At 55.1% G+C, this 17,947-nt stretch overlaps 1 protein-coding gene across 1 annotated transcript in view; it reads right to left on the bottom strand.

The window, feature by feature from the left end:
• NOVA2 (NOVA alternative splicing regulator 2) overlaps nucleotides 1-11,811 on the bottom strand; it is a 29,403-nt gene extending 17,592 nt beyond the window's left edge. Inside the window, exons 1-2 of the mRNA XM_059666094.1 lie at nucleotides 11,084-11,811; nucleotides 1,350-1,493 (exon numbers count right to left, since the gene is read on the bottom strand). Coding sequence (XP_059522077.1) covers nucleotides 1,350-1,493; nucleotides 11,084-11,354 — 415 coding nt within the window. The 5' untranslated portion in view covers nucleotides 11,355-11,811. The remainder of the gene's footprint in view (nucleotides 1-1,349; nucleotides 1,494-11,083) is intronic.
• Between the last annotated feature and the right edge of the window lie 6,136 nt (nucleotides 11,812-17,947).

The raw sequence follows: 17,947 nt of genomic DNA, 5'->3' as shown, positions 1-17,947 counted from the left end.
GCCAGGGGAGAAGAGAAAGGGGGGGCTTGCCTGGTTCCCTGGACTGTTCTCTAAACCTCTTGCCAAAGCTGCTTACTGTGGGGGAGGGGCAGAGAGAGAGAGGGAGGGAGAGAGAGAGAGAGAGAGAGAGAGAGAGAGAGAGAGAGAGAGAGAATGAATAAATGTGTCCTGACCCTGGGCTCCATCTCTGGTGTTTGACCTAAAAAAAATCCAAGGGGATTAAGGATGAACTAGAACCAGCTGGGGCAAATGTGCGATAATTGGGGGGCTTCCCTGGAATCCTAGATGCCCAGCGCGGGCATTGGTCCTGGGAGGGAGACATGCAGGGTGAGAGGTATGAGGGGGATTAGAGAGAGCGGAGGGGCGTTGAAAATGTATGGCTGTGGGAAAGCAGACAGACATGGAGGAGAGGCAGAAGAAAGTCTGGGGTTTGGAGAGAGGACAAGATAAAAACGAAACCACGCAGGAGGGAGCTGAGGCGTAGGAAAAGGAGAGAAACATAAAGGCAGCGATGGGCAAGCGGAGGGAGGGAGAAGTGAGGGGCATCCCCAACAGAGGATGACCTCATTGAGGGGCGCTACTGAACACTGGTTGAATGGGTGATTGGACAGATGCAGTCGGGAGAGCAAGAGAAAGAAAAAGGGGAGAATATGAGAGGTGGGGGGAAGGAAAAGATGGGGAGTAGAGATGGGAAGATAGAAAGGGAGGGAAAGCAGAGGGGAGGGAGAGGGAAAGGCAGAGACGGACGACAGACAGACCGGATGAGAGGCTGAGAACAAGATGTGAGGGACAGCCAGCAGAGCCAGGGAGACAGAGAGGGGCCGATGGGACTGGAGTCTAAGGGAACAAAAGGTGGGAAAGTCAGAGATAGAATGAGAAAGAGACAAAACAGGCAGAAAACCAGTGAGACTCAGAGGGGGCAAGAAGGGGCGACAGAGAAACCCAAAGGGACAGAGTAGGGGGAACAGAGTGTGTGTGTGTGTGTGTGACAAGGATGGCTGGCCCCCAAGCCCCAAGGAGCATCCTAACACCTGCCTCCCTGCCCCTCCGCGCAAGCTCCTCCAACTGACCCAAAGGGGCAGGTGTGTGGGAAGGGGCACATCTGCCAGCACATCATGCAAATGAGCTCATGAATATGCAGCAGGTCCATTGTCTGGCCCTGCCCCCACCCCCATCTGCTCTGGGCCTGGCCCCAGGGGCTGAGAGCAGCTCTGTCCTCAACCCCCCCCCCCGCCCCCCACTTAGGGGGAGGGGAGGTCCCCCACCACTCTCACAGTCCCTGGGGCAGCTGCTCCCCCTCCTCCAGGGCCCAGGTGGGAGGGATGGGCAGAGTCCTGGCAGGGGCTTACCCGGATAGAAGTCTTTGGACTTGGAGAGCTTGATGGTGGCTCCTGTCTCCTTCTGTAGCTGCACGATGGTTTGCCCGCCCTTGCCAATGATGGAGCCCGCTGCGTAGCTAGGGATCAGCACCTTCAGGAAGTATTCACCCTCCTCTGCAGGGGCACATGGCGGGAGGAGAGTCAGGGGGAGGGGAGTGGCGGAGGGGTCTTCAGCTTTCGGGGTCCCCCTTCTTCAGGTGGCAGCACGGGGCGCCCTAGGAAACCACTGGGCTCCCGGTGACTAACATACAGGAGCAATGACCATGAGGACAGCAGAAAGGAAAATAATGATCATTCATTCACTCGCCAATAGTCACCGAGCACCTGCTGTGTGCTTAGCACTGTGCTGGCCAAACAGCCACGAAAGATGCAAACTCCCTGATTTCACGCATAAAATGAGGCCCCGAGGGTTTTAGTGGTTAAGCCAAGAGCTTGCACAGCTACGTTCTCCTAAGGGGGGGACAGACAGTATGGTGGCGAGTGCGAGGCAAACAAAAAGAGGCAGGAAAGGGCTGGGGAGTGGAGGGGCTGCGCTGTCAGGTCCGGCAGCCAGGAAAGCCCTCCCGAGAATGGGGCTTTCTCTGTCCAACACGCTGCAGCCCTACTATGTGCTAGAGCTAGAGTCTCTCCCAAGCACTTACAAAAGCCGGTTCCTCTCATTTTCACACTGATGCGGCGAGGGAGGTACTTTTAAAAAACCCATTCTCGTTTAGGCCGGTGTTGCCAAGTGGTTACAGCGTTGGCCCACGCACTGAAGGGTTGCAGGTTCGATTCCCAGTCAAGGGCAAGTATCTAGGCTGCAGGTTTGATCCCTGATCCCAGCCTCCGGTCAGTCAGTCGGTTGGGGTGTGTGTGGGAGGCAACCAATCGAAGTATCTCTCTCTCCCCCTCCCTCCCACTCTTCTACTCTCTCTAAAAATCAATGAAAAAATATCCTCTGGTGAAGACTGGCAACAACAACCTCCCCACCACACACACACACACACACACACACACACACACCCATTCTACAGATGAGAAACAAAGGTGAAGAAAGCGCCCCCGTTTGTATAGGTGACAAGGCTGAGATCCAGGGTCCTAGCTCTGAGCCATGCTATCCTGTCCCCCGGCTGTGGCTATTGGGAGACAGCAAGGACAGAGGCCCTGGAGTGGGGTTATGCCTGGGTTGTTTCAGGGAGTGCGGCGGCCGGTGGTTGGGGTTGAGTGAGAGTGGAGAGTGGGAAGAGATGAGGGCTCAGAGGGGTGGTGGTGGCGGGGTGTTCAGGCTTGTGGCCCACCGTGAGGTCTTTGGTTTCTACTCCAAATAAGATGGGCGCCACAGAGGCCTCTGAGCAGAGGAGGGATGTGCTCTGACTTAGGTTGCCAGATCCCTCTGGCACCCAGGAGGGGAGCAGACTGAGAGCAGCCAGGGTGAAGAGCTGGGAGCCCAGTGAGGAGGGGACTGCAAAGGCCTGGGCAGGAGGTGATGGCAGTCTGACTGGTGGAGGCAGCGAGAGGTGAGAGGGAGGCGGCCGGATTCCAGAAATGTCCTCAACACTCATATGGCCCTGGCGCTGTGCTGCTTGGCAAGGTTGAACTTGTCCATTCCTCACAACCTGCCAGTGAGGGGGGTAGACGAGCTCCATTTTTTACAAAAGAGGAAACTGAGGCACGGAGGGACTCAGAGACGGAAAGGCACCACCAGCTCCAGGTCACCAGCCCAAGGGCACCAAGACAGTTAGTTGCTGGGCTGAGATTCAAATGCGATTCTGCTTGGTTCTTGGCCCTCCCTTGTTTAACACCCTCCACTGCCCGTGGCCAAAGGCCAACGCGTTCAAGGACAGTCAGTCTCAAGACCGGAGATGCCAAGGTGGTGCCAAGGGTGTCTGTGGGGCTTGGCCATTCTTTGTTATGGCCATTTCCTTGGTCATGGATGGATAAAGCACTTGGTTAACGCAGTCTCAAGGCCAGTGCCTCGCCTCTCCTACCTTCTAACCAAACTGTTGCCTTCTCAACCGAAGTCCCTTGGTGATCGGGCTCGCCCACCTTTCCAGCTGCAGGTCCTGGTCTCTCTCTATGGGCACTAGACATACTTTCCTTTTGTTCCTCCAACATTTCTTCCTCCGTCCCACCTCAGGGCCTTTGCACATTCTCTGTGTCTGCAACTCCCCTCCCCCAATGAATTCCTTTTGTCCTTCAGATCCCCACTCAAATGCCTCTTAACTCTTGGAAGCTTTCCTTAAACTCTGAGGAGGGGATGTATTCAGAGCAATGTATCACCGAAGCCCACTGTGGGCCATGCCTAGAGCTCACCCTGGTGTCCCAGGGACTCACCGGTGCCCAGCAGTAGTAGGCATGCAATAAACATGGGGGTGGCGGGGGGTGGGGGTGGGGAGTAGGGGCACAGGGGAGGGGGGAGCCAGGTCGTCCTGTCTCCAAAGCTTAAGGTTGTAAAACACCCCCCAAGCAAAGGAAACCTATTTTCAATGTTCTCCCATGAAACTCCAACATTCCAACATTCAGATAAGGAGAAACTGCTGGGAAAAATGGGAGCAGGGTCAGGGCCTGGGAGCCCTGCCCATCTCTACCTGGTCCCTTAAGATGGAAGGTTCTGGGTTCCCCGATGTGCTAAGGTGAGGGTCCGAGGGTGAGGGGTTGAATGTGGCTGTGCCTGCATGGGGAGGGGGTCCAGAATGAAGGGGTTTCCCTGAGCCCAAGGCAATCCTCTTAAACTTGCCTAATCAGGCCATTAAGCCTATTAGGTAATTGGCTCGCCCCAGGGTGCCTTCCCATCCATCATCCAGCCCTCCCCCCAATTCCCTTTCTCCCCTGGGTTCCCAGAGGTGGCCCCTTGTCTGCCCTGCCCCTAAACCTGGCTCAGAGATGAGGGCTAGTTCTCTACCTCCTGGAAGGCTCAGAAAGAGGGTTCAGTTACAGGGAGGTCCTTCCCCTCTCACTAGGGCTCAGTTCTCTTTCGTCCTCTGACTCCAGTCCCCATCTTCCCTCCAGCCAGCTTCCCTCTTGAAGAGAGAAGATATTCATCTGCTCTGAAGAAAACTGGTCCCCACCCCATTTCCTGTGCCCTTTCTCACACTTCCCAGGTTTTGTCAGAATTCCCATAGGAAATGGCAGAAACAGCCCTAGACTGAGTGTGAATTTTGTCACCGATAGCCCGTGTGCCCGTGGGCCTCAGTTTTCTCATCTGTGAAATGGGGACATGATAGTGCTACCCCACAGGGCTACTGTCAGTAATAAAATGATAAACTGTAAAGTACTTAGGATGGTTTCAGGCACATGGAACACTTGAAAAATGTTAGATATCATCATCATCATATTATTATTATTATTATTATCCTCACCTGAGGATACATTTTTATTGATTTTTAGAGAGAGTGGAGAGAGAGAGAGAGATGTGAGGGAGAAACATCTATTGCAGTGATGGCGAACCTTTTGAGCTCGGCGTGTCAGCATTTTGAAAAACCCTAACTTAACTCTGGTGCCGTGTCACACATAGAAATTTTTTGATATCTGCAACCATAGTAAAACAAAGATATATATTTTTGATATTTATTTTATATATTTAAATGCCATTTAACAAAGAAAAATCAACCAAAAAAAATGAGTTCGCGTGTCACCTCTGACACGCGTGTCATAGGTTCGCCATCACTGATCTATTGATTGCCTCCTGTATGTGCCCTGACTGGGAATTGAACCTGCAACCTTTTGTTGTATGGGTGATGCTCCAACAAACTGAGCCACCCTGGCAGGGCGATTATTTCTATTATTATTATGTGCTTCATGAATATAAGTTCTTATCACAGTGTCTGACACATGGAAGTGTTCTCTAAGTGGGGAAATGAGCCTGTAAGATTTGGGGTTTTGTTGGGAAATGTGAAAAGGAGGGGAGACCCCTCTTCCTCCATCACTGACCCCCTTAGGGGCTGCCCTGGCTTTTCCCTGCTTCGTGGAGGAGAAATGGCTTCTCACTGGCAGAAGGGAGGCCCTGCGCCCATTCTCCTGCCTCAGTGTCTCTGTGATACTCTTCGTCCTCCTGCCTCCTTCTTCAATGTGTCCTTTTCCCATCCCTCTGCACTACTATTTCCTTCCTTCTTCTCTCCCTCTTCCCTCGCTTCCTCCAACAAATCCTTCCTGGCACCCACTATGTGCCAGGCCTTATTTTACAATGTTTTCTTTTTTTCTAAATCCTCACCTGAATATATGTTCCTATTGATCTTCAGAGAGAGAAGAAGGGAGAGAGGGAGAGAGAGAGAGAGAGAGAGAGAGAGAGAGAGAGAGAGAGAGAGAGAGAGAGAGAGAGAGAGAAACATCAATGTGAGAGAGCAACATCCATTGGCTGCCTCCCCTACGCGCCCTGACGGGGGATCGAACCCGTAACCTAGGTATGTGCTCTGACCAGGAATCAAACCCACAACCCTTTGGTGCATGGGACCACGCCCGACCAACTGAGCCACCTGGCCAGGGCCAGGCCTGGTTTTAGGTACTGGGGATATATGACACAAGACAGGCAGTCCCTTTACCTTAAATCCAATCACTTTTAACATTTATGCTGGGAGACACAGCACAAAGCGCATTCATATGAGCACACAGTGGTAAAAAAACAACAAAAAAAGTCTCTCCATGGACCCCTTAAACCATCCAGGGGTGCTAGGTGGTCGCTGTATCAGACTAGTGGAAATTTGGAGCCCCCTCCTCAGCCAGTCTCAGCAGCTGAGACCTCCCACCTGCTCAAACTCCGAACGCTAGGTCCCAGGCGTCCCCATCCTGGCCACCAGTCTGGTCCTCTCTCGAATCTGCGTGTCCTTCCTATTGGAGGGCACTTCTCACCGGGTGAGTCCCACTTCCCCGGGGAAGAAGCCAGGCCTCTATTTCCCAGCCTGCCTTGCAGCAAGGGGAGACACGCAACCTCTGCTGAACCCGGAGCCCCCAAGCCTCACACATCCCACCCTGTTTGAATACTCAGGACTCTGCCTGTGAAAAAGTTCTTCCTTCTACTGACGCAGAATCAAGATGCCAGAACGTTCCACCCACCCATGCTCCACCCCCCTCTTAGCACTTTCCTTGGGCTCAGGTAGCTCCCTCTACTCATGCCAGGGACTGAAGAGATGCCAGCTTCGGCTCTCCTGATTCATCTGTGTCCCTCCGGCTACAGTTGCAAGTATTTCCACCTTGGGAAGGGGCTGTCTTCCCTCTTCTAGCCTTTATGAGTCTCTGGTCTCCCCCCCCCCCCACCCCCGCTCCTGGGTGCCCACCTCCTCAGGAGTGCTTCTGAAGGCTTCCAAACAGCGACCACCCCCCGCCCCTCTAAATAACGTTTACCTTCCCCGAAGATCTGGGGTGCTGGGAAGGAGTGGCCCCTTTTTGCGGTCAGAGAGTGGACCCTGAAAGGCGGCTTTGATCTGAACGGGAGGTCACTCATGCAAAGGCAGGGCTGAGGGGTGTACGTTGTGGCAGCGGCCTGGGGAAGCCAAAGCCGGGTGCTGTACCCATGGCACCTGCTCCTGCCTGGGGTCGGGGCGGCAGGGTCACGTGTTCTGCGAGGTGTGCGGAGGCTGAGGCTGATCTTGTCATGGGGCGTGTGAGGGTGCTGGAGGGTACCGCCGAGGATGGGGGGGACGCCAGGCCTGGGATGCCTTTCCGTGAAGGATGGTGCGGCCCGCGCGCCTGTGAGAAGTGTAACACTACTGGAGCCGGCCCCTGAAGGGGTGAGCGCCGGAAGGTGTGATGCTGACTTTGTGTGGTGACACGGTCTCTGAGTGAGAGAAAGGTGGGTGGGGTATGACTCCCTTGGGGGAATTCACCCGTGAGGGGTGGAACAGGACAGTGACATTCTCATGGCAACAACAACAACAATAATAATAAAAATACTGAATGACAGCTATTGTTTATTGAGTGCTTGCCATCTGCCAGGCCTCACTTCACCTACGCAACCTCACCGAACCCACACAGCAGCCTGGAGAGGCAGAGGGAGGACTTACGGTCCCCATTTTGCAAACGAGGAGACTGAGCCTCAGAGCAGCGAAACAGGGTGCCTGAGGGGCCCACACCAAGCACGGGGCAGGGACAGGGAGGAGATGGGCCCTGGAAGGTCCCACCCTAGCGCCCTTAACCCTGGTGCCGTTGTCTTTGTGTTAAGGGATGTGAGGGATGCCGGGAACAGGACCTGGCTGGTGGAAGCTACGTGTGGGGGGTGAAGTGTGCCTTTCTGTTTATATATGGGGGTGACAGAGGTGGGAACACGGCCAGAAGTACGGGGGCCATTCTACTGGCACCTTCAGAGTTAGTTATCATCTGTACTCGAGGGGGACGCTCTTTGTTACTGCCCCTCATCCTGGTCATCTGCTGCTTCTAACTGGAGTTTCCAGCCACCTCTTCACCTAACGCCTCCTGTCCTCAGAGCTTCATCTCCCTCCCAGCCGCCCCTGCCTGCCAGTCACGGCACCCGGAAGCCAGTTTAACAGCCACCATCTCCTCTATCGGCCCCCAAGAACAGGGCAGGTGCCCTGGGCAAGACCTCCGTCTGCCCCGTCTGCCACAACCTGCTGGGACACCCCGGAGGAGTTCCCCAGCTCGCTGAGCCTATCCTCACCTGAAAATGAGGTTCCCTATGGTGTCTGCCCACACAATGGAGGCAGCCTCCCGAGTTCGAATCACGGCTCTACCTCTGATTAGCTGACTGACTTCGGGCAAGTTACTTAACCTCTCTGGGCCGCACTTTGCAGTCGGTAAGATGGATAACATAATAGAATTGTAAGGATTCAATGATTGGCCGGTACCAAATGTTTTCCATAATTTTTCTTGGCACGGCACACTGCAGACCTTCAATGCTAGCCATCACTGTAATTTATTATTATTATTACTATTATTATTATTATTAATGTTACATCCTAGATACTGGGAGAATTAAATGAATGAAATGCTGCATGCAAGGCATTAAGCAATTATACTGGTAGCTTTTATTATTATTATCGTTGTGGTCACTGTTACTTCCCCATTTGGCAGATGGTAGGAACACTGAGGCTCAGAAAAGGGATGTTGACCCAACACCCCACAGTCATGAAAGTGTCAGAAAGAGCCCTCACTTCTGAGATGAAAGTCTCGGACCCTTGCCCATCCCTGCCCCTGAGTGTTTCGCTAAATCAGCGGTTCTCAACCTGTGGGTGGCGACCCCTTTGGCGGTCCGACCACCCTTTCACAGGGGTCGCCTAAGACCATCCTGCACATCAGATATTGACATGACGATCCATCACAGTAGCAACATGACAGTGATGAAGTAGCAACGAAAATAATTTGATGGTTGGGTCACAACATGAGGAACTGTATTTAAAGGGCCAGAAGGTTGGGAACCACAGCTCTAAATGGAGGCTTGCCCCTTTGCGTTTTCCGGGCCTCAGTTTACCCGTGGGTCAATGGGAGGGGAGGAGGGGTGAGAGCCTGGAGGAGCGGTCCCTCAGGGCTCATCCTAGTTTCCCTGCTGCTGAGAGCAAGCACATGAGCCCTGGAACCCGGCACCGGCACGGGGTTGACCGATCCCAGCTCCACCACCGATGAGCCGTGGCTGCATTTCCCTGAGCCTCAGTTCTATCCATCTGAAAAAGCAGCCCAAATCATCTCCCTGGAGGGATTCATTGGGAAATTAATCCATACCTCAGAGTCTGACTCAGAGTAGGGTGCCAAGGGCTCGGGCCTGACCACCTTTGGCAGAAAGGTTGTGCTGCTCTGAGTGCACTGCTTTGGAGCCTCTCAGCCCCTTTAAGAGAAGAATGGGATTCCCCCTCCCCACAGCCGGGGCGGGGCTGGACGGCCTGCCGGGCCGGGCTCTGGGGCCACCTGGGTCCCTGACCCTCCCAGCGACTGGGAATGGCAATGGGACAGGAAGGAGGGAAGGAAGTCGGAGGGGCCGTATTCATGTGTGCGTTGGGGGTGGGGGAGCAGGAAGAAGGACAGGAAACTCACTCCCAACCCCTCCCCCAACTTCCCTTTCCTCCCATTTCTGCTGGACACCCTCATAGGCGGCCAGGGGGTCCCCGATTCCTGTCCCACCTGGACAGGGGTGGGGGGAGCACTGGGATAGAAGGAAGAGACTCAACTGTGTTAGTCTGGGGGGGGGATGGGGGAGGTCCCCACCCGACCCACTCCAGCGCCCGGCAGCCTGGCAGCGGGAAGGGAAGGTGCACCCTGCCTGAGGCCATCCTGCTCCCATCCTGAGGAAAAGGCCAGAGGAAGCAGAGATTTTGGCCAAGGTGACCGCCAGGAGGGGCCTCTCTGTTCTGGGGTCTCCCCTCGTCCAGGGCTAATGGGCTGGGCTCGGAGGACCCCCCGACTAATTGCTCCTGAGACACACACCTAGCGTCCCCAGCGTGTCTTTTATTCTCCCGTACACATCCCTCTTCAGGTCACACACAGGGACGGCCCCTCTTCTGTGGTGTCACACACTCCCTTGACAACCACACACAATCATCCCCACCTCCCCGGTGTCACACACTCAACCATCACACACACACACCTCTCCCCTTGTTACAACTATACACACGCTGGCTGTCACACACGCACCCTTCCCTGCTCATACCCCTTGGGTGTCATATGCACATGTTCCCTGTTCCCGGTTCACCCCCGGAGCCCCAACCTCTCCCTCGTCATACACCCACCTCCGCTTGTGGCACACACCCCCTCTGATGTCATTGTTGCACACCTCCATGTGTCACACCCAGCCACAGCCTCTCTGGAGTCACACCCACACCATTTTCTGGTCACATACCCTCACCCGCTTCTCCTGGTCCCACCCCACCCCAGACACGCCTGTGTCACATACTGAACTGCCTCCCCCTGATCCGCACAGCCTCTCATGGCTCACACCCAGAGCCAGCCCATTCAGCGCCCCCCACACACCCGCTTGCATGTCACACACACCCTCACTCCTCTACCGCTGCCACTTTTGGGGTGACATGCACACACTTTTCCTTGTTACACATACCAGGGTCTCAAACATGGATCCCAGCCCCTCTCATCTGCCCTCTCTCTTACACAGACACACACACACACACCCTCTTTCTTGCCGTGTCCACGATCCCTAATGCCACACATTCAGGCCTTACAGGGCCCACACGCACACATGAATACACACGAACACACACACACACCTGTCCCAGCCACACATTCTCCCACTAGCTCTACACACCCGCCCTTTCCTCCATCTCACCAACACACCCACCCGCTGGTGCCCACACACAATTCCTTCCGCCCGTGGCCCGCACATGCCTCCCTCCAGGACACCCCTGCTCAGGACATCCCCAGGGAGGAGACTGGAGAGCTCCGAGTCCACAGGCCTCCGCTCCTCCTTCCCCTCCCCCCGCCAGGACGCGCCAGCCGGGAACACCCCTGCCCAAAGGGTCACATCACACACCCCTCAAGGACACGGACACCGGCTCGGAGGGACCCGCGCCCCCATCCTTTGCGCCCCCCCAAGGACACTTACCACCCCCTCCCCCCCCAACTCCTCTGGTCGCAGACAAAGCTCCCAGCCCCGGGCCGCGGCCAGCAAGGGAGGGGGTCCGGACTCTCCCCAACTCCCCTCTCGGCTCCGGGTCTAGGGAGGGGCGCCTTTCCCCTCCCTAGAGCCCTTGCACCTGCCAACCCGGGAGAGAGGAGGATGGAGAAAGGCGAGGCCCCCTGCCCGCTCCCCCACCCCGAGCGCAGCCCCCTCTCACCTCCCGTGTTGCTGCGCTTGGTGCAGACCACCTCGGGGGGCGTTTCGAGGGGCCTCTTGCGGGAATCCGGGGCCTCGGGCTCCATGGGGGGGGCCTGGGGCGGCGGCTGCTGCTGCTGCGGCTGCGGCGGCGGCGGCGGCGGCTGCTGTGGCGGCGGCGACGGCTGCTGGGGAGGCTGGGGTTGCGGCGGCGGCGGCGGGGGCGGCGGCGGCTGCGGGGCCGCGGAGGCCGTGAAGAGGCCGTGCACCGCGCCGGCGGCCATCATCCTCATGGTGGGGGGGGGGGGCAGAGGGGAGAGGGGAGGGGGAGGGAAGGGGATGTGGGAGGAGGAGGGGGCGGCGGCGGAGGGATGGGGGAGGGGGAGCCCCGGAGAGGGAAGGCGGGAGGGAGCTGGTTCTGGGGGGCTGACAGAGACAAGAGAACGGATGTGAGCCGTATGGGAGGGCCCAGGGGGTCTCCGATGGGGTCCGGAGGGAACTCAGGGGTGGGGTCTCTCTCGAAATCAGGGAGCCCGGGGACTGGCCGCGCCACTGGAGGGATGGGGCTCCCTTCTTGGCTGCCCCGGGAGGAGGGCCGAGCCCCCCAGACCCTGCTCGGGGCGGGGGGCCGGAGCTGGGAGGCGGAGGCAGCCGCTAGTGGGGACGTGGGGCTCGGCGGGCACGGGTGGCAGCGGCGGCAGGGCTGGCGGAGGCTGCTGGACCAAGCATCTTCTTTCCCGGAGGCTCCCACCGCGGCCTGGCCCCGCCCACCCACGCAAGGCCACACCCATGCCTGTCAAGGCCACGCCCCTCGGCGCCCCCATTGGCCAGCCCTGGAAGCCTAGACCACGCCCCCACGTGTTGGTCACGCCCCTCCCGCCGCTGCCCGAAGGACCCAGCTCCCCCAGGCTACAGTGGGACCCCGGACTCAGGCAACACATCCCCACCCCTCGCCAGTAAAGCACGTTTACTGAGCACTTGCTATGTGCTCGGTCCGGTTCTAAGTAAGCGCTGCACAAACATCACATGGAATCCCCAGAGCAACCAGCTCCTTTAGGTGCCCTTATTATTCCCATTTTACAGGTGAGGAAATTTAGCCTCAGCAGCTGGACATCACTTGGTCGAGATAAGAAATCCCACGTCACAAGTCTCCCACCCCAGCTGGGACGTTCCTCCTCGAAACTTTGCATTTATTCCTTGAACAATTAACACAGGGTTACTGCAAGGCCCCTGGGTATTAATTCAATGAATACCTGAGTTAAAGCGTGTAGCTCTGAGCCTAGCGCACCACTGGTGTTCAGTTCAGTCAACATGTTAGGTGCCAGGCACTGTCCCTTACAACGCCGGGGGACGAAACAGTCGCCCCTTGTCAAGTGTCACTATTCATGTCATGAAGAAAAACTTTTCAGATGACAAAGTGGAGGCCCAGGAGAGTGGAGTGTGGCTCGTCCAAGGGCACACGGATAGACTGAGGGGGAAACTGGGATTTGAATGAAGGACAAGTTTAATTTCAGAGCCTAAAATCATTGAAAGTATGGGGTATTTCCTTGGACTTGATCATTGCTAATAGTCAACGTTCACTGATCCATTAATTTTCTTCTCCTTGGATTCCTGGTCTCCAAGGATTCTTTCCTTCCTTAGGTCAGCCAGAGGCAAGATTAGGCTCAGAAGAGGCCTGAGTGAGGGTGATTGTGGCAGCCGGGGGGGGGGGGGGGCTCCTCCCTCTGCTCCATCCCACTGCTGCCCTCCCTCCCTTGCCATGCTCTCAGGTCCCCAGGATAGAGACGGTAGCAGATGGCCTGAGGTGGATGGGGTGGCCACCCATCTGTCCCCTCCCCCTATTGTCCCCAGAGCCAAGGGGGATCGTAGGGGGTTGTGGTCCACTGCAGTCGGGATCCTCCCCCTCCATCTTCCTGGAGGAAGCTGAGGAGCTGGTTGCCATGGAGACGGAGAAGAGGCAGAGGAATGCAGGGAGATACTGGGGTCAGGCGGAGATCCACACCTAGACTCTTTGAGTCACATATACTCACACCACACAGGTACATATTTCAACATCCATGGGATTGGGTGTGAAGTCCTGCCGGTCCCAGTCACACAGGCCCTCTTGCAGACACACAGGTACACACTCTCAACAGTTTCACATAGGCACACTCTGATGTATGAAGAAGACTCATGGGGGATAGGCACACGGGTGTGCGCGCACACACACACACACACACACACATATACTCCTTAATAATGCATAATGCACATTTAGTCAGGCAGACCCAAAGCCATACCACAGGCACTCACACAAATAGACACATGCACAGCTGATATCAGAGTATTTCCCAGGTGCGCACATTCAGAGCCAAAACTACTCCACACTTGGCGACACACGCCCTGAGAAGTTGTGAGTACATGATTGCAGCCACCGAACAAGCACAACCCATGTTACATAAGGCATACATGTTAGTGACATGTGAAAGACACTGACACACGGACTCAAGTGTGTCTTCCACGCAAAGTGGGTAATCACACACCTTTAGATACATGTCCCACGTAGTCTCATGCACACAATACAGGAGACCTCACAGATCACTCAGCAACATACACAACACACATGGAGTCCCGTGTGCAGCTCAGCCCCCACCCCCTAGTCATGCCTGCAGCCCCAGCTCTACAGTCCCCCCAAGCCCTCCCAGTTGGACACACACAACAGCATGGTCGGTCACGCACTCACACTCACACACAAACACAAACCTCCTCCTAGATATTTTTAAACCCAGGCTAGTTCTGCTGCTATGGTAACCGCCCCAAACCCATTGCCATAGCAACCCAACGTCAGCTTTCCAAGCACCAAATCCTGGGGGATTGCAGGGCCCCAATCAGAGGCCAGTGGAGGGGGTTGCTGCACCCTCTGCCATCATCCGTGCCACCCCAGTACCCTCAGCCTAGAGTCTTCAGGGAAGCAGCCACCGGAGGCTGGGCAGGGGCCGGAGCCAGGAATACAAGACCATCAGACTGAGCTGGGACAAGGGCAACCCTCAACTTGCTTTTCCCTTCAGCTGATCAGAGCTTTCTGGAGGGGACCATGGGACCAAAGTCAGCCTGCATCTGGACACACAGCCTGGGTTCAAAACCTGGGCCTGCCATTTACACGCGGTGTGACTCGGGCATACCCTTAACTCTCTCTGAGTCGTACGTTCCTTCATTTGGACAATCTCGCTGCTGTTGCTGTCGAAACTAACATCCCAAAGGACTATTGTGACTCGGTGGTGAAAAGCCAGGCAGACCTGCGTCCCAATTCTGACCCTCCCGCTTTCTAGCTGTATTAACTCAAGACAGGGCCTCCCTTGTCCTAGCTGGTTTGGCTCAGTGGATAGAGCGCTGGCCTTCCGACTGAAGGGTCCCGGGTTCGGTTCTGGTCAAGGGCACGTGCTTCGGTTGCAGGTTCAATTACTGATCGAGGCGTGCAGGAGGCAGCCAATAATAATAATAATAATAATAATAATAATAATAATAAAATAAAAAAGAAAAAGAAAAGAAAGGGCTTCCTTGACAAAGTTCAGGGGCAAATAGTAGTCCAATTACACAGGTGTGCGGGTAAGGGGTGTGGTTGCTGACCTAATAATTTTGCACGTATTCCAACATATTTAAGTCTTAAGCATGGCCTTGGGGGCAGATACTATTATTATTCCTGATTTGCAGAAAAGGAAACCGAGGCTCAGAGAGCTTGCCTGGGATCACACAGCTACAAAGTTTGGAAGCATGGGATTTGAACCGAGGGGGGGAAAGACACATGTTTAGCCACTGCTCTCTCCTGCTCCAAGAGGGGAGTTTGGAGCGGGGGATAGAATGGTCGATTCTTGGAAATGCTTTCTAGCCTCAGTTTGCTAGCCTGCAAAATGGGAGTGAAAACGATCCTGCCGGCTGCACTGTTGGAGGATCTACGAGGCAGCTTGCACCCGGGGGCTCTGAGGACAGGCTGGCACACTTGAGTGCTTTGTGTAGGTAGGGAGCAAAGTGGGAGGGGTAGGGCAAGCGGGCAACTGGGTAGGCGCAGAAGAGAGGGAGGCGGCTGGGGCTCAAGCCCTGCTTTTCTCTTTCCCAGCCCGGTGACCTCAGGCATGAGCTTTCTCTAGTCTGAGCCTCAGTCTTCCTATCTGTCAAGTGGGTGGTGAGAAATCCAGGAGCCAAAGGAGGTAAGACCACTTAGCATGGGTCCCAGTGAAGAGCTGATACTAGTATCATCTATCCAGTCTGTACATGGGATCTAGGAGAGGTAGGACTGTTCTATGCAGGGTTCTGCAAACTTTTTGACCCACAGTAAGAAATACACTTAGTCAGTCCACTGGTATGGCTCAGTGGTTGAGCGTAGACCCATGAACCAGGAGGTCACTGTTTGATTCCCTTCAGGGCACATGCCCGGGTTGTGGGGCTCAATCCCCTGTAGGGGGAGTGTAGGAGGTAGCTGATAGATGATTCTCTTTCATCATTGATGTTTCTATCTCTCCCTCTCCCTTGCTCTCTCTGAAATCAATACAAACATATAAGAAACATAAAAACATTTAAGAAAAGATAGAATGGACAGGGAAGACCTCACTGAGGAGGTGACATTTGAGCAGAGACACAAAAGAGGTGAGGTCAGGTGGCTCTCCGGGGAAAGAGTGGTCCAGGCAGAGGGAAGAGCAGGTGCAAAGGCCCTGAGGCGGGAGTGTACCTGGCTTGTTGGAGGAAGGAGGAGGAGCCCAGGGAAGTTGGAGAGTGGGAGGGATGAGGCCAGAGAGTTAGGCAGGGAGCCGACTGTCTGCTCTGAGGGCCACGGTCAAAGACTTAGCTTTGACTCGGAGTGAAATGGGAACGTGGGAGAGTTTTGAGGAAGGATGTGAGTTGATTTAGGTTTTATCACAAGATCCTTTTGGCTGCATGCGAACAATACTGTGGGGGGGGGGCAGGGGGAGGTGGGTGGACCGGTGGTGGTGGTGGTGGTGGTGGTAGAAGTACGGAGGTGATCTTGACCACGCAGGTGGGAAGTGCTGGTGGTTGGGCCCGGGTGACAGGTGGGAAGACATCCCTGGAGTCCTGGTTCTGCCATGTGACTGTGGGCAAATCATTTCACCTCTCCTGAGCCTCAGTTTCCCCATTAACCAAACGGGGGTGATGATAAAACACCCACCGCTCAGAGCTCCCGTGCGGTGTCAGTGTGACAGAGCTGAGACAGCCCTTGGCACAGAATGTGTGCTCAACAAATACCGCCTGTCATTGTCACCGTTACCCCCCAGGCTCCCAGACCAGGGAACTTCTGTGTCCTGCCCACGGGGGCAAGGAGGCCTTCGGGGAGGATGGGGAAGAGGGGTCTGACTGCGTAATGAGTGTGTGTAGATATGATCCCGGGCTGTTTGAGTCAGAGGATCTTGGAGCAAAAGTCTTTGTGCTGTCAAGGTCTCGAGGGGTCCTTTGCTCCTCACAGCCTCTTTGTAGAATGGGGAGATGGGGGTCCAGAAGGGTTTCATCGTGCCCAGGAGCCCACAGCGAGCTGGGGGCTGAGCCAGGGCTCGAATCCATCCCAGCCCTGGCTGCCTCCTTGGTGATTATGGCATCTGACCGCGTCCCCTCCCCCCTCCCCCCATCCTTAATATCTTCCTATGACTTCCTACTGCCTCTGGGATCAATTCCAAACTCTCCCAGTTGTTCAGGCCAAAAACCTTGCATTTGCCCTTGACACCCCCTCTTTGCCTCACACCCACAGCCAATCCATCAGCAAGCGCTCTCTGCTGCACCTTTGGATTCCAAATCTGACCCATGTCGCCGCCTCTATCAACACTGCCAAGGCTCAGGCCCTCAGCAGCCCCCCGCCCTACCCCGCCGGACTCATAGGACCTTTCCTGTGCGCCCCTCTCCCACCCGTGCCCATCATTTCAACAGACAGAGTCCTTTTTTTTTTTTTTTTAACTACAGCATTAGTTTTGATTGAAATTTTATATTTCTTTCAACGTGTGGTATTGGGACAAAAAAGTCAGCAACTTGAAAAAAAATTAGATCTTTACCTTAGACTGTAAGCAAAAAGATATAACTCACAATATATTTGAATATGTCATGATACCTAGAAAAACAGAGTTTTAGGAGAATTTTGGAGAAGGCCTACATTGTTAATTTCAGAAGTACAATAAACATCTTAAAGTTAAAATTACTAGATTTAACAGGACAATATTTCTTATTTTTTTTAAATATATTTTTATTGATTTCAGAGAGGAAGGGAGAGGGAGAGGGAGAGATAGAAACATCAATGATGAGAGGGAATCATTGATCATTGATGGCTGCCTTCTGCACGCCCCCTACTGGGGATGGAGCCTGCAACCTGGGCATGTGCCCTGATTAGAATCGAGCCCGGGTCCCTTTAGTCCACAGGCCGACGCTCTATCCACTGAGCCAAACCGGCTAGGGCAACAGTATAATTTTAAAACTCTTCATGCTGAAGGCAAAACCATCTGTATTAGAAGGCAATCCATTGATCATATATGGCAGCATTTCTATCACTTGTCAATCAATGGCCCTTGGTGCCAATTCATTGCCAACAGGAATCCCCCATTTGGGGCATGGTGGAGAAGGAAACTTGATTCAGCACACAGCTCCATTGTGATACAGCAGGACGGTGAAAGCAGCATGGCTGGAGGCAGCCTGGGGCCAGCAGCCCTGGGCCAGGCCCCACTCTGGCAGGCAGCTCGCTCAGGTGCTGGTCGGTGCTGGTCGGCCCCACCTTGCTCTGGGCCCCTCCACCCTGTGCCACTCTGCCCTGGCCTGCGCTGCTCGGTGCTGGCAGGACGTCTTCCGGGTTTCAGCTCAGCCAGCCAGCGGTCTTCAGTCTTCCATGGGAAGGGACAGTGCACGCCCAGAGTCATTCTTT

Source organism: Myotis daubentonii, chromosome 15 (genome assembly GCF_963259705.1).
Source record: "Myotis daubentonii chromosome 15, mMyoDau2.1, whole genome shotgun sequence".
NCBI lineage: Eukaryota > Metazoa > Chordata > Mammalia > Chiroptera > Vespertilionidae > Myotis > Myotis daubentonii.
This window is presented reverse-complemented; position numbering and strand designations above follow the sequence as displayed.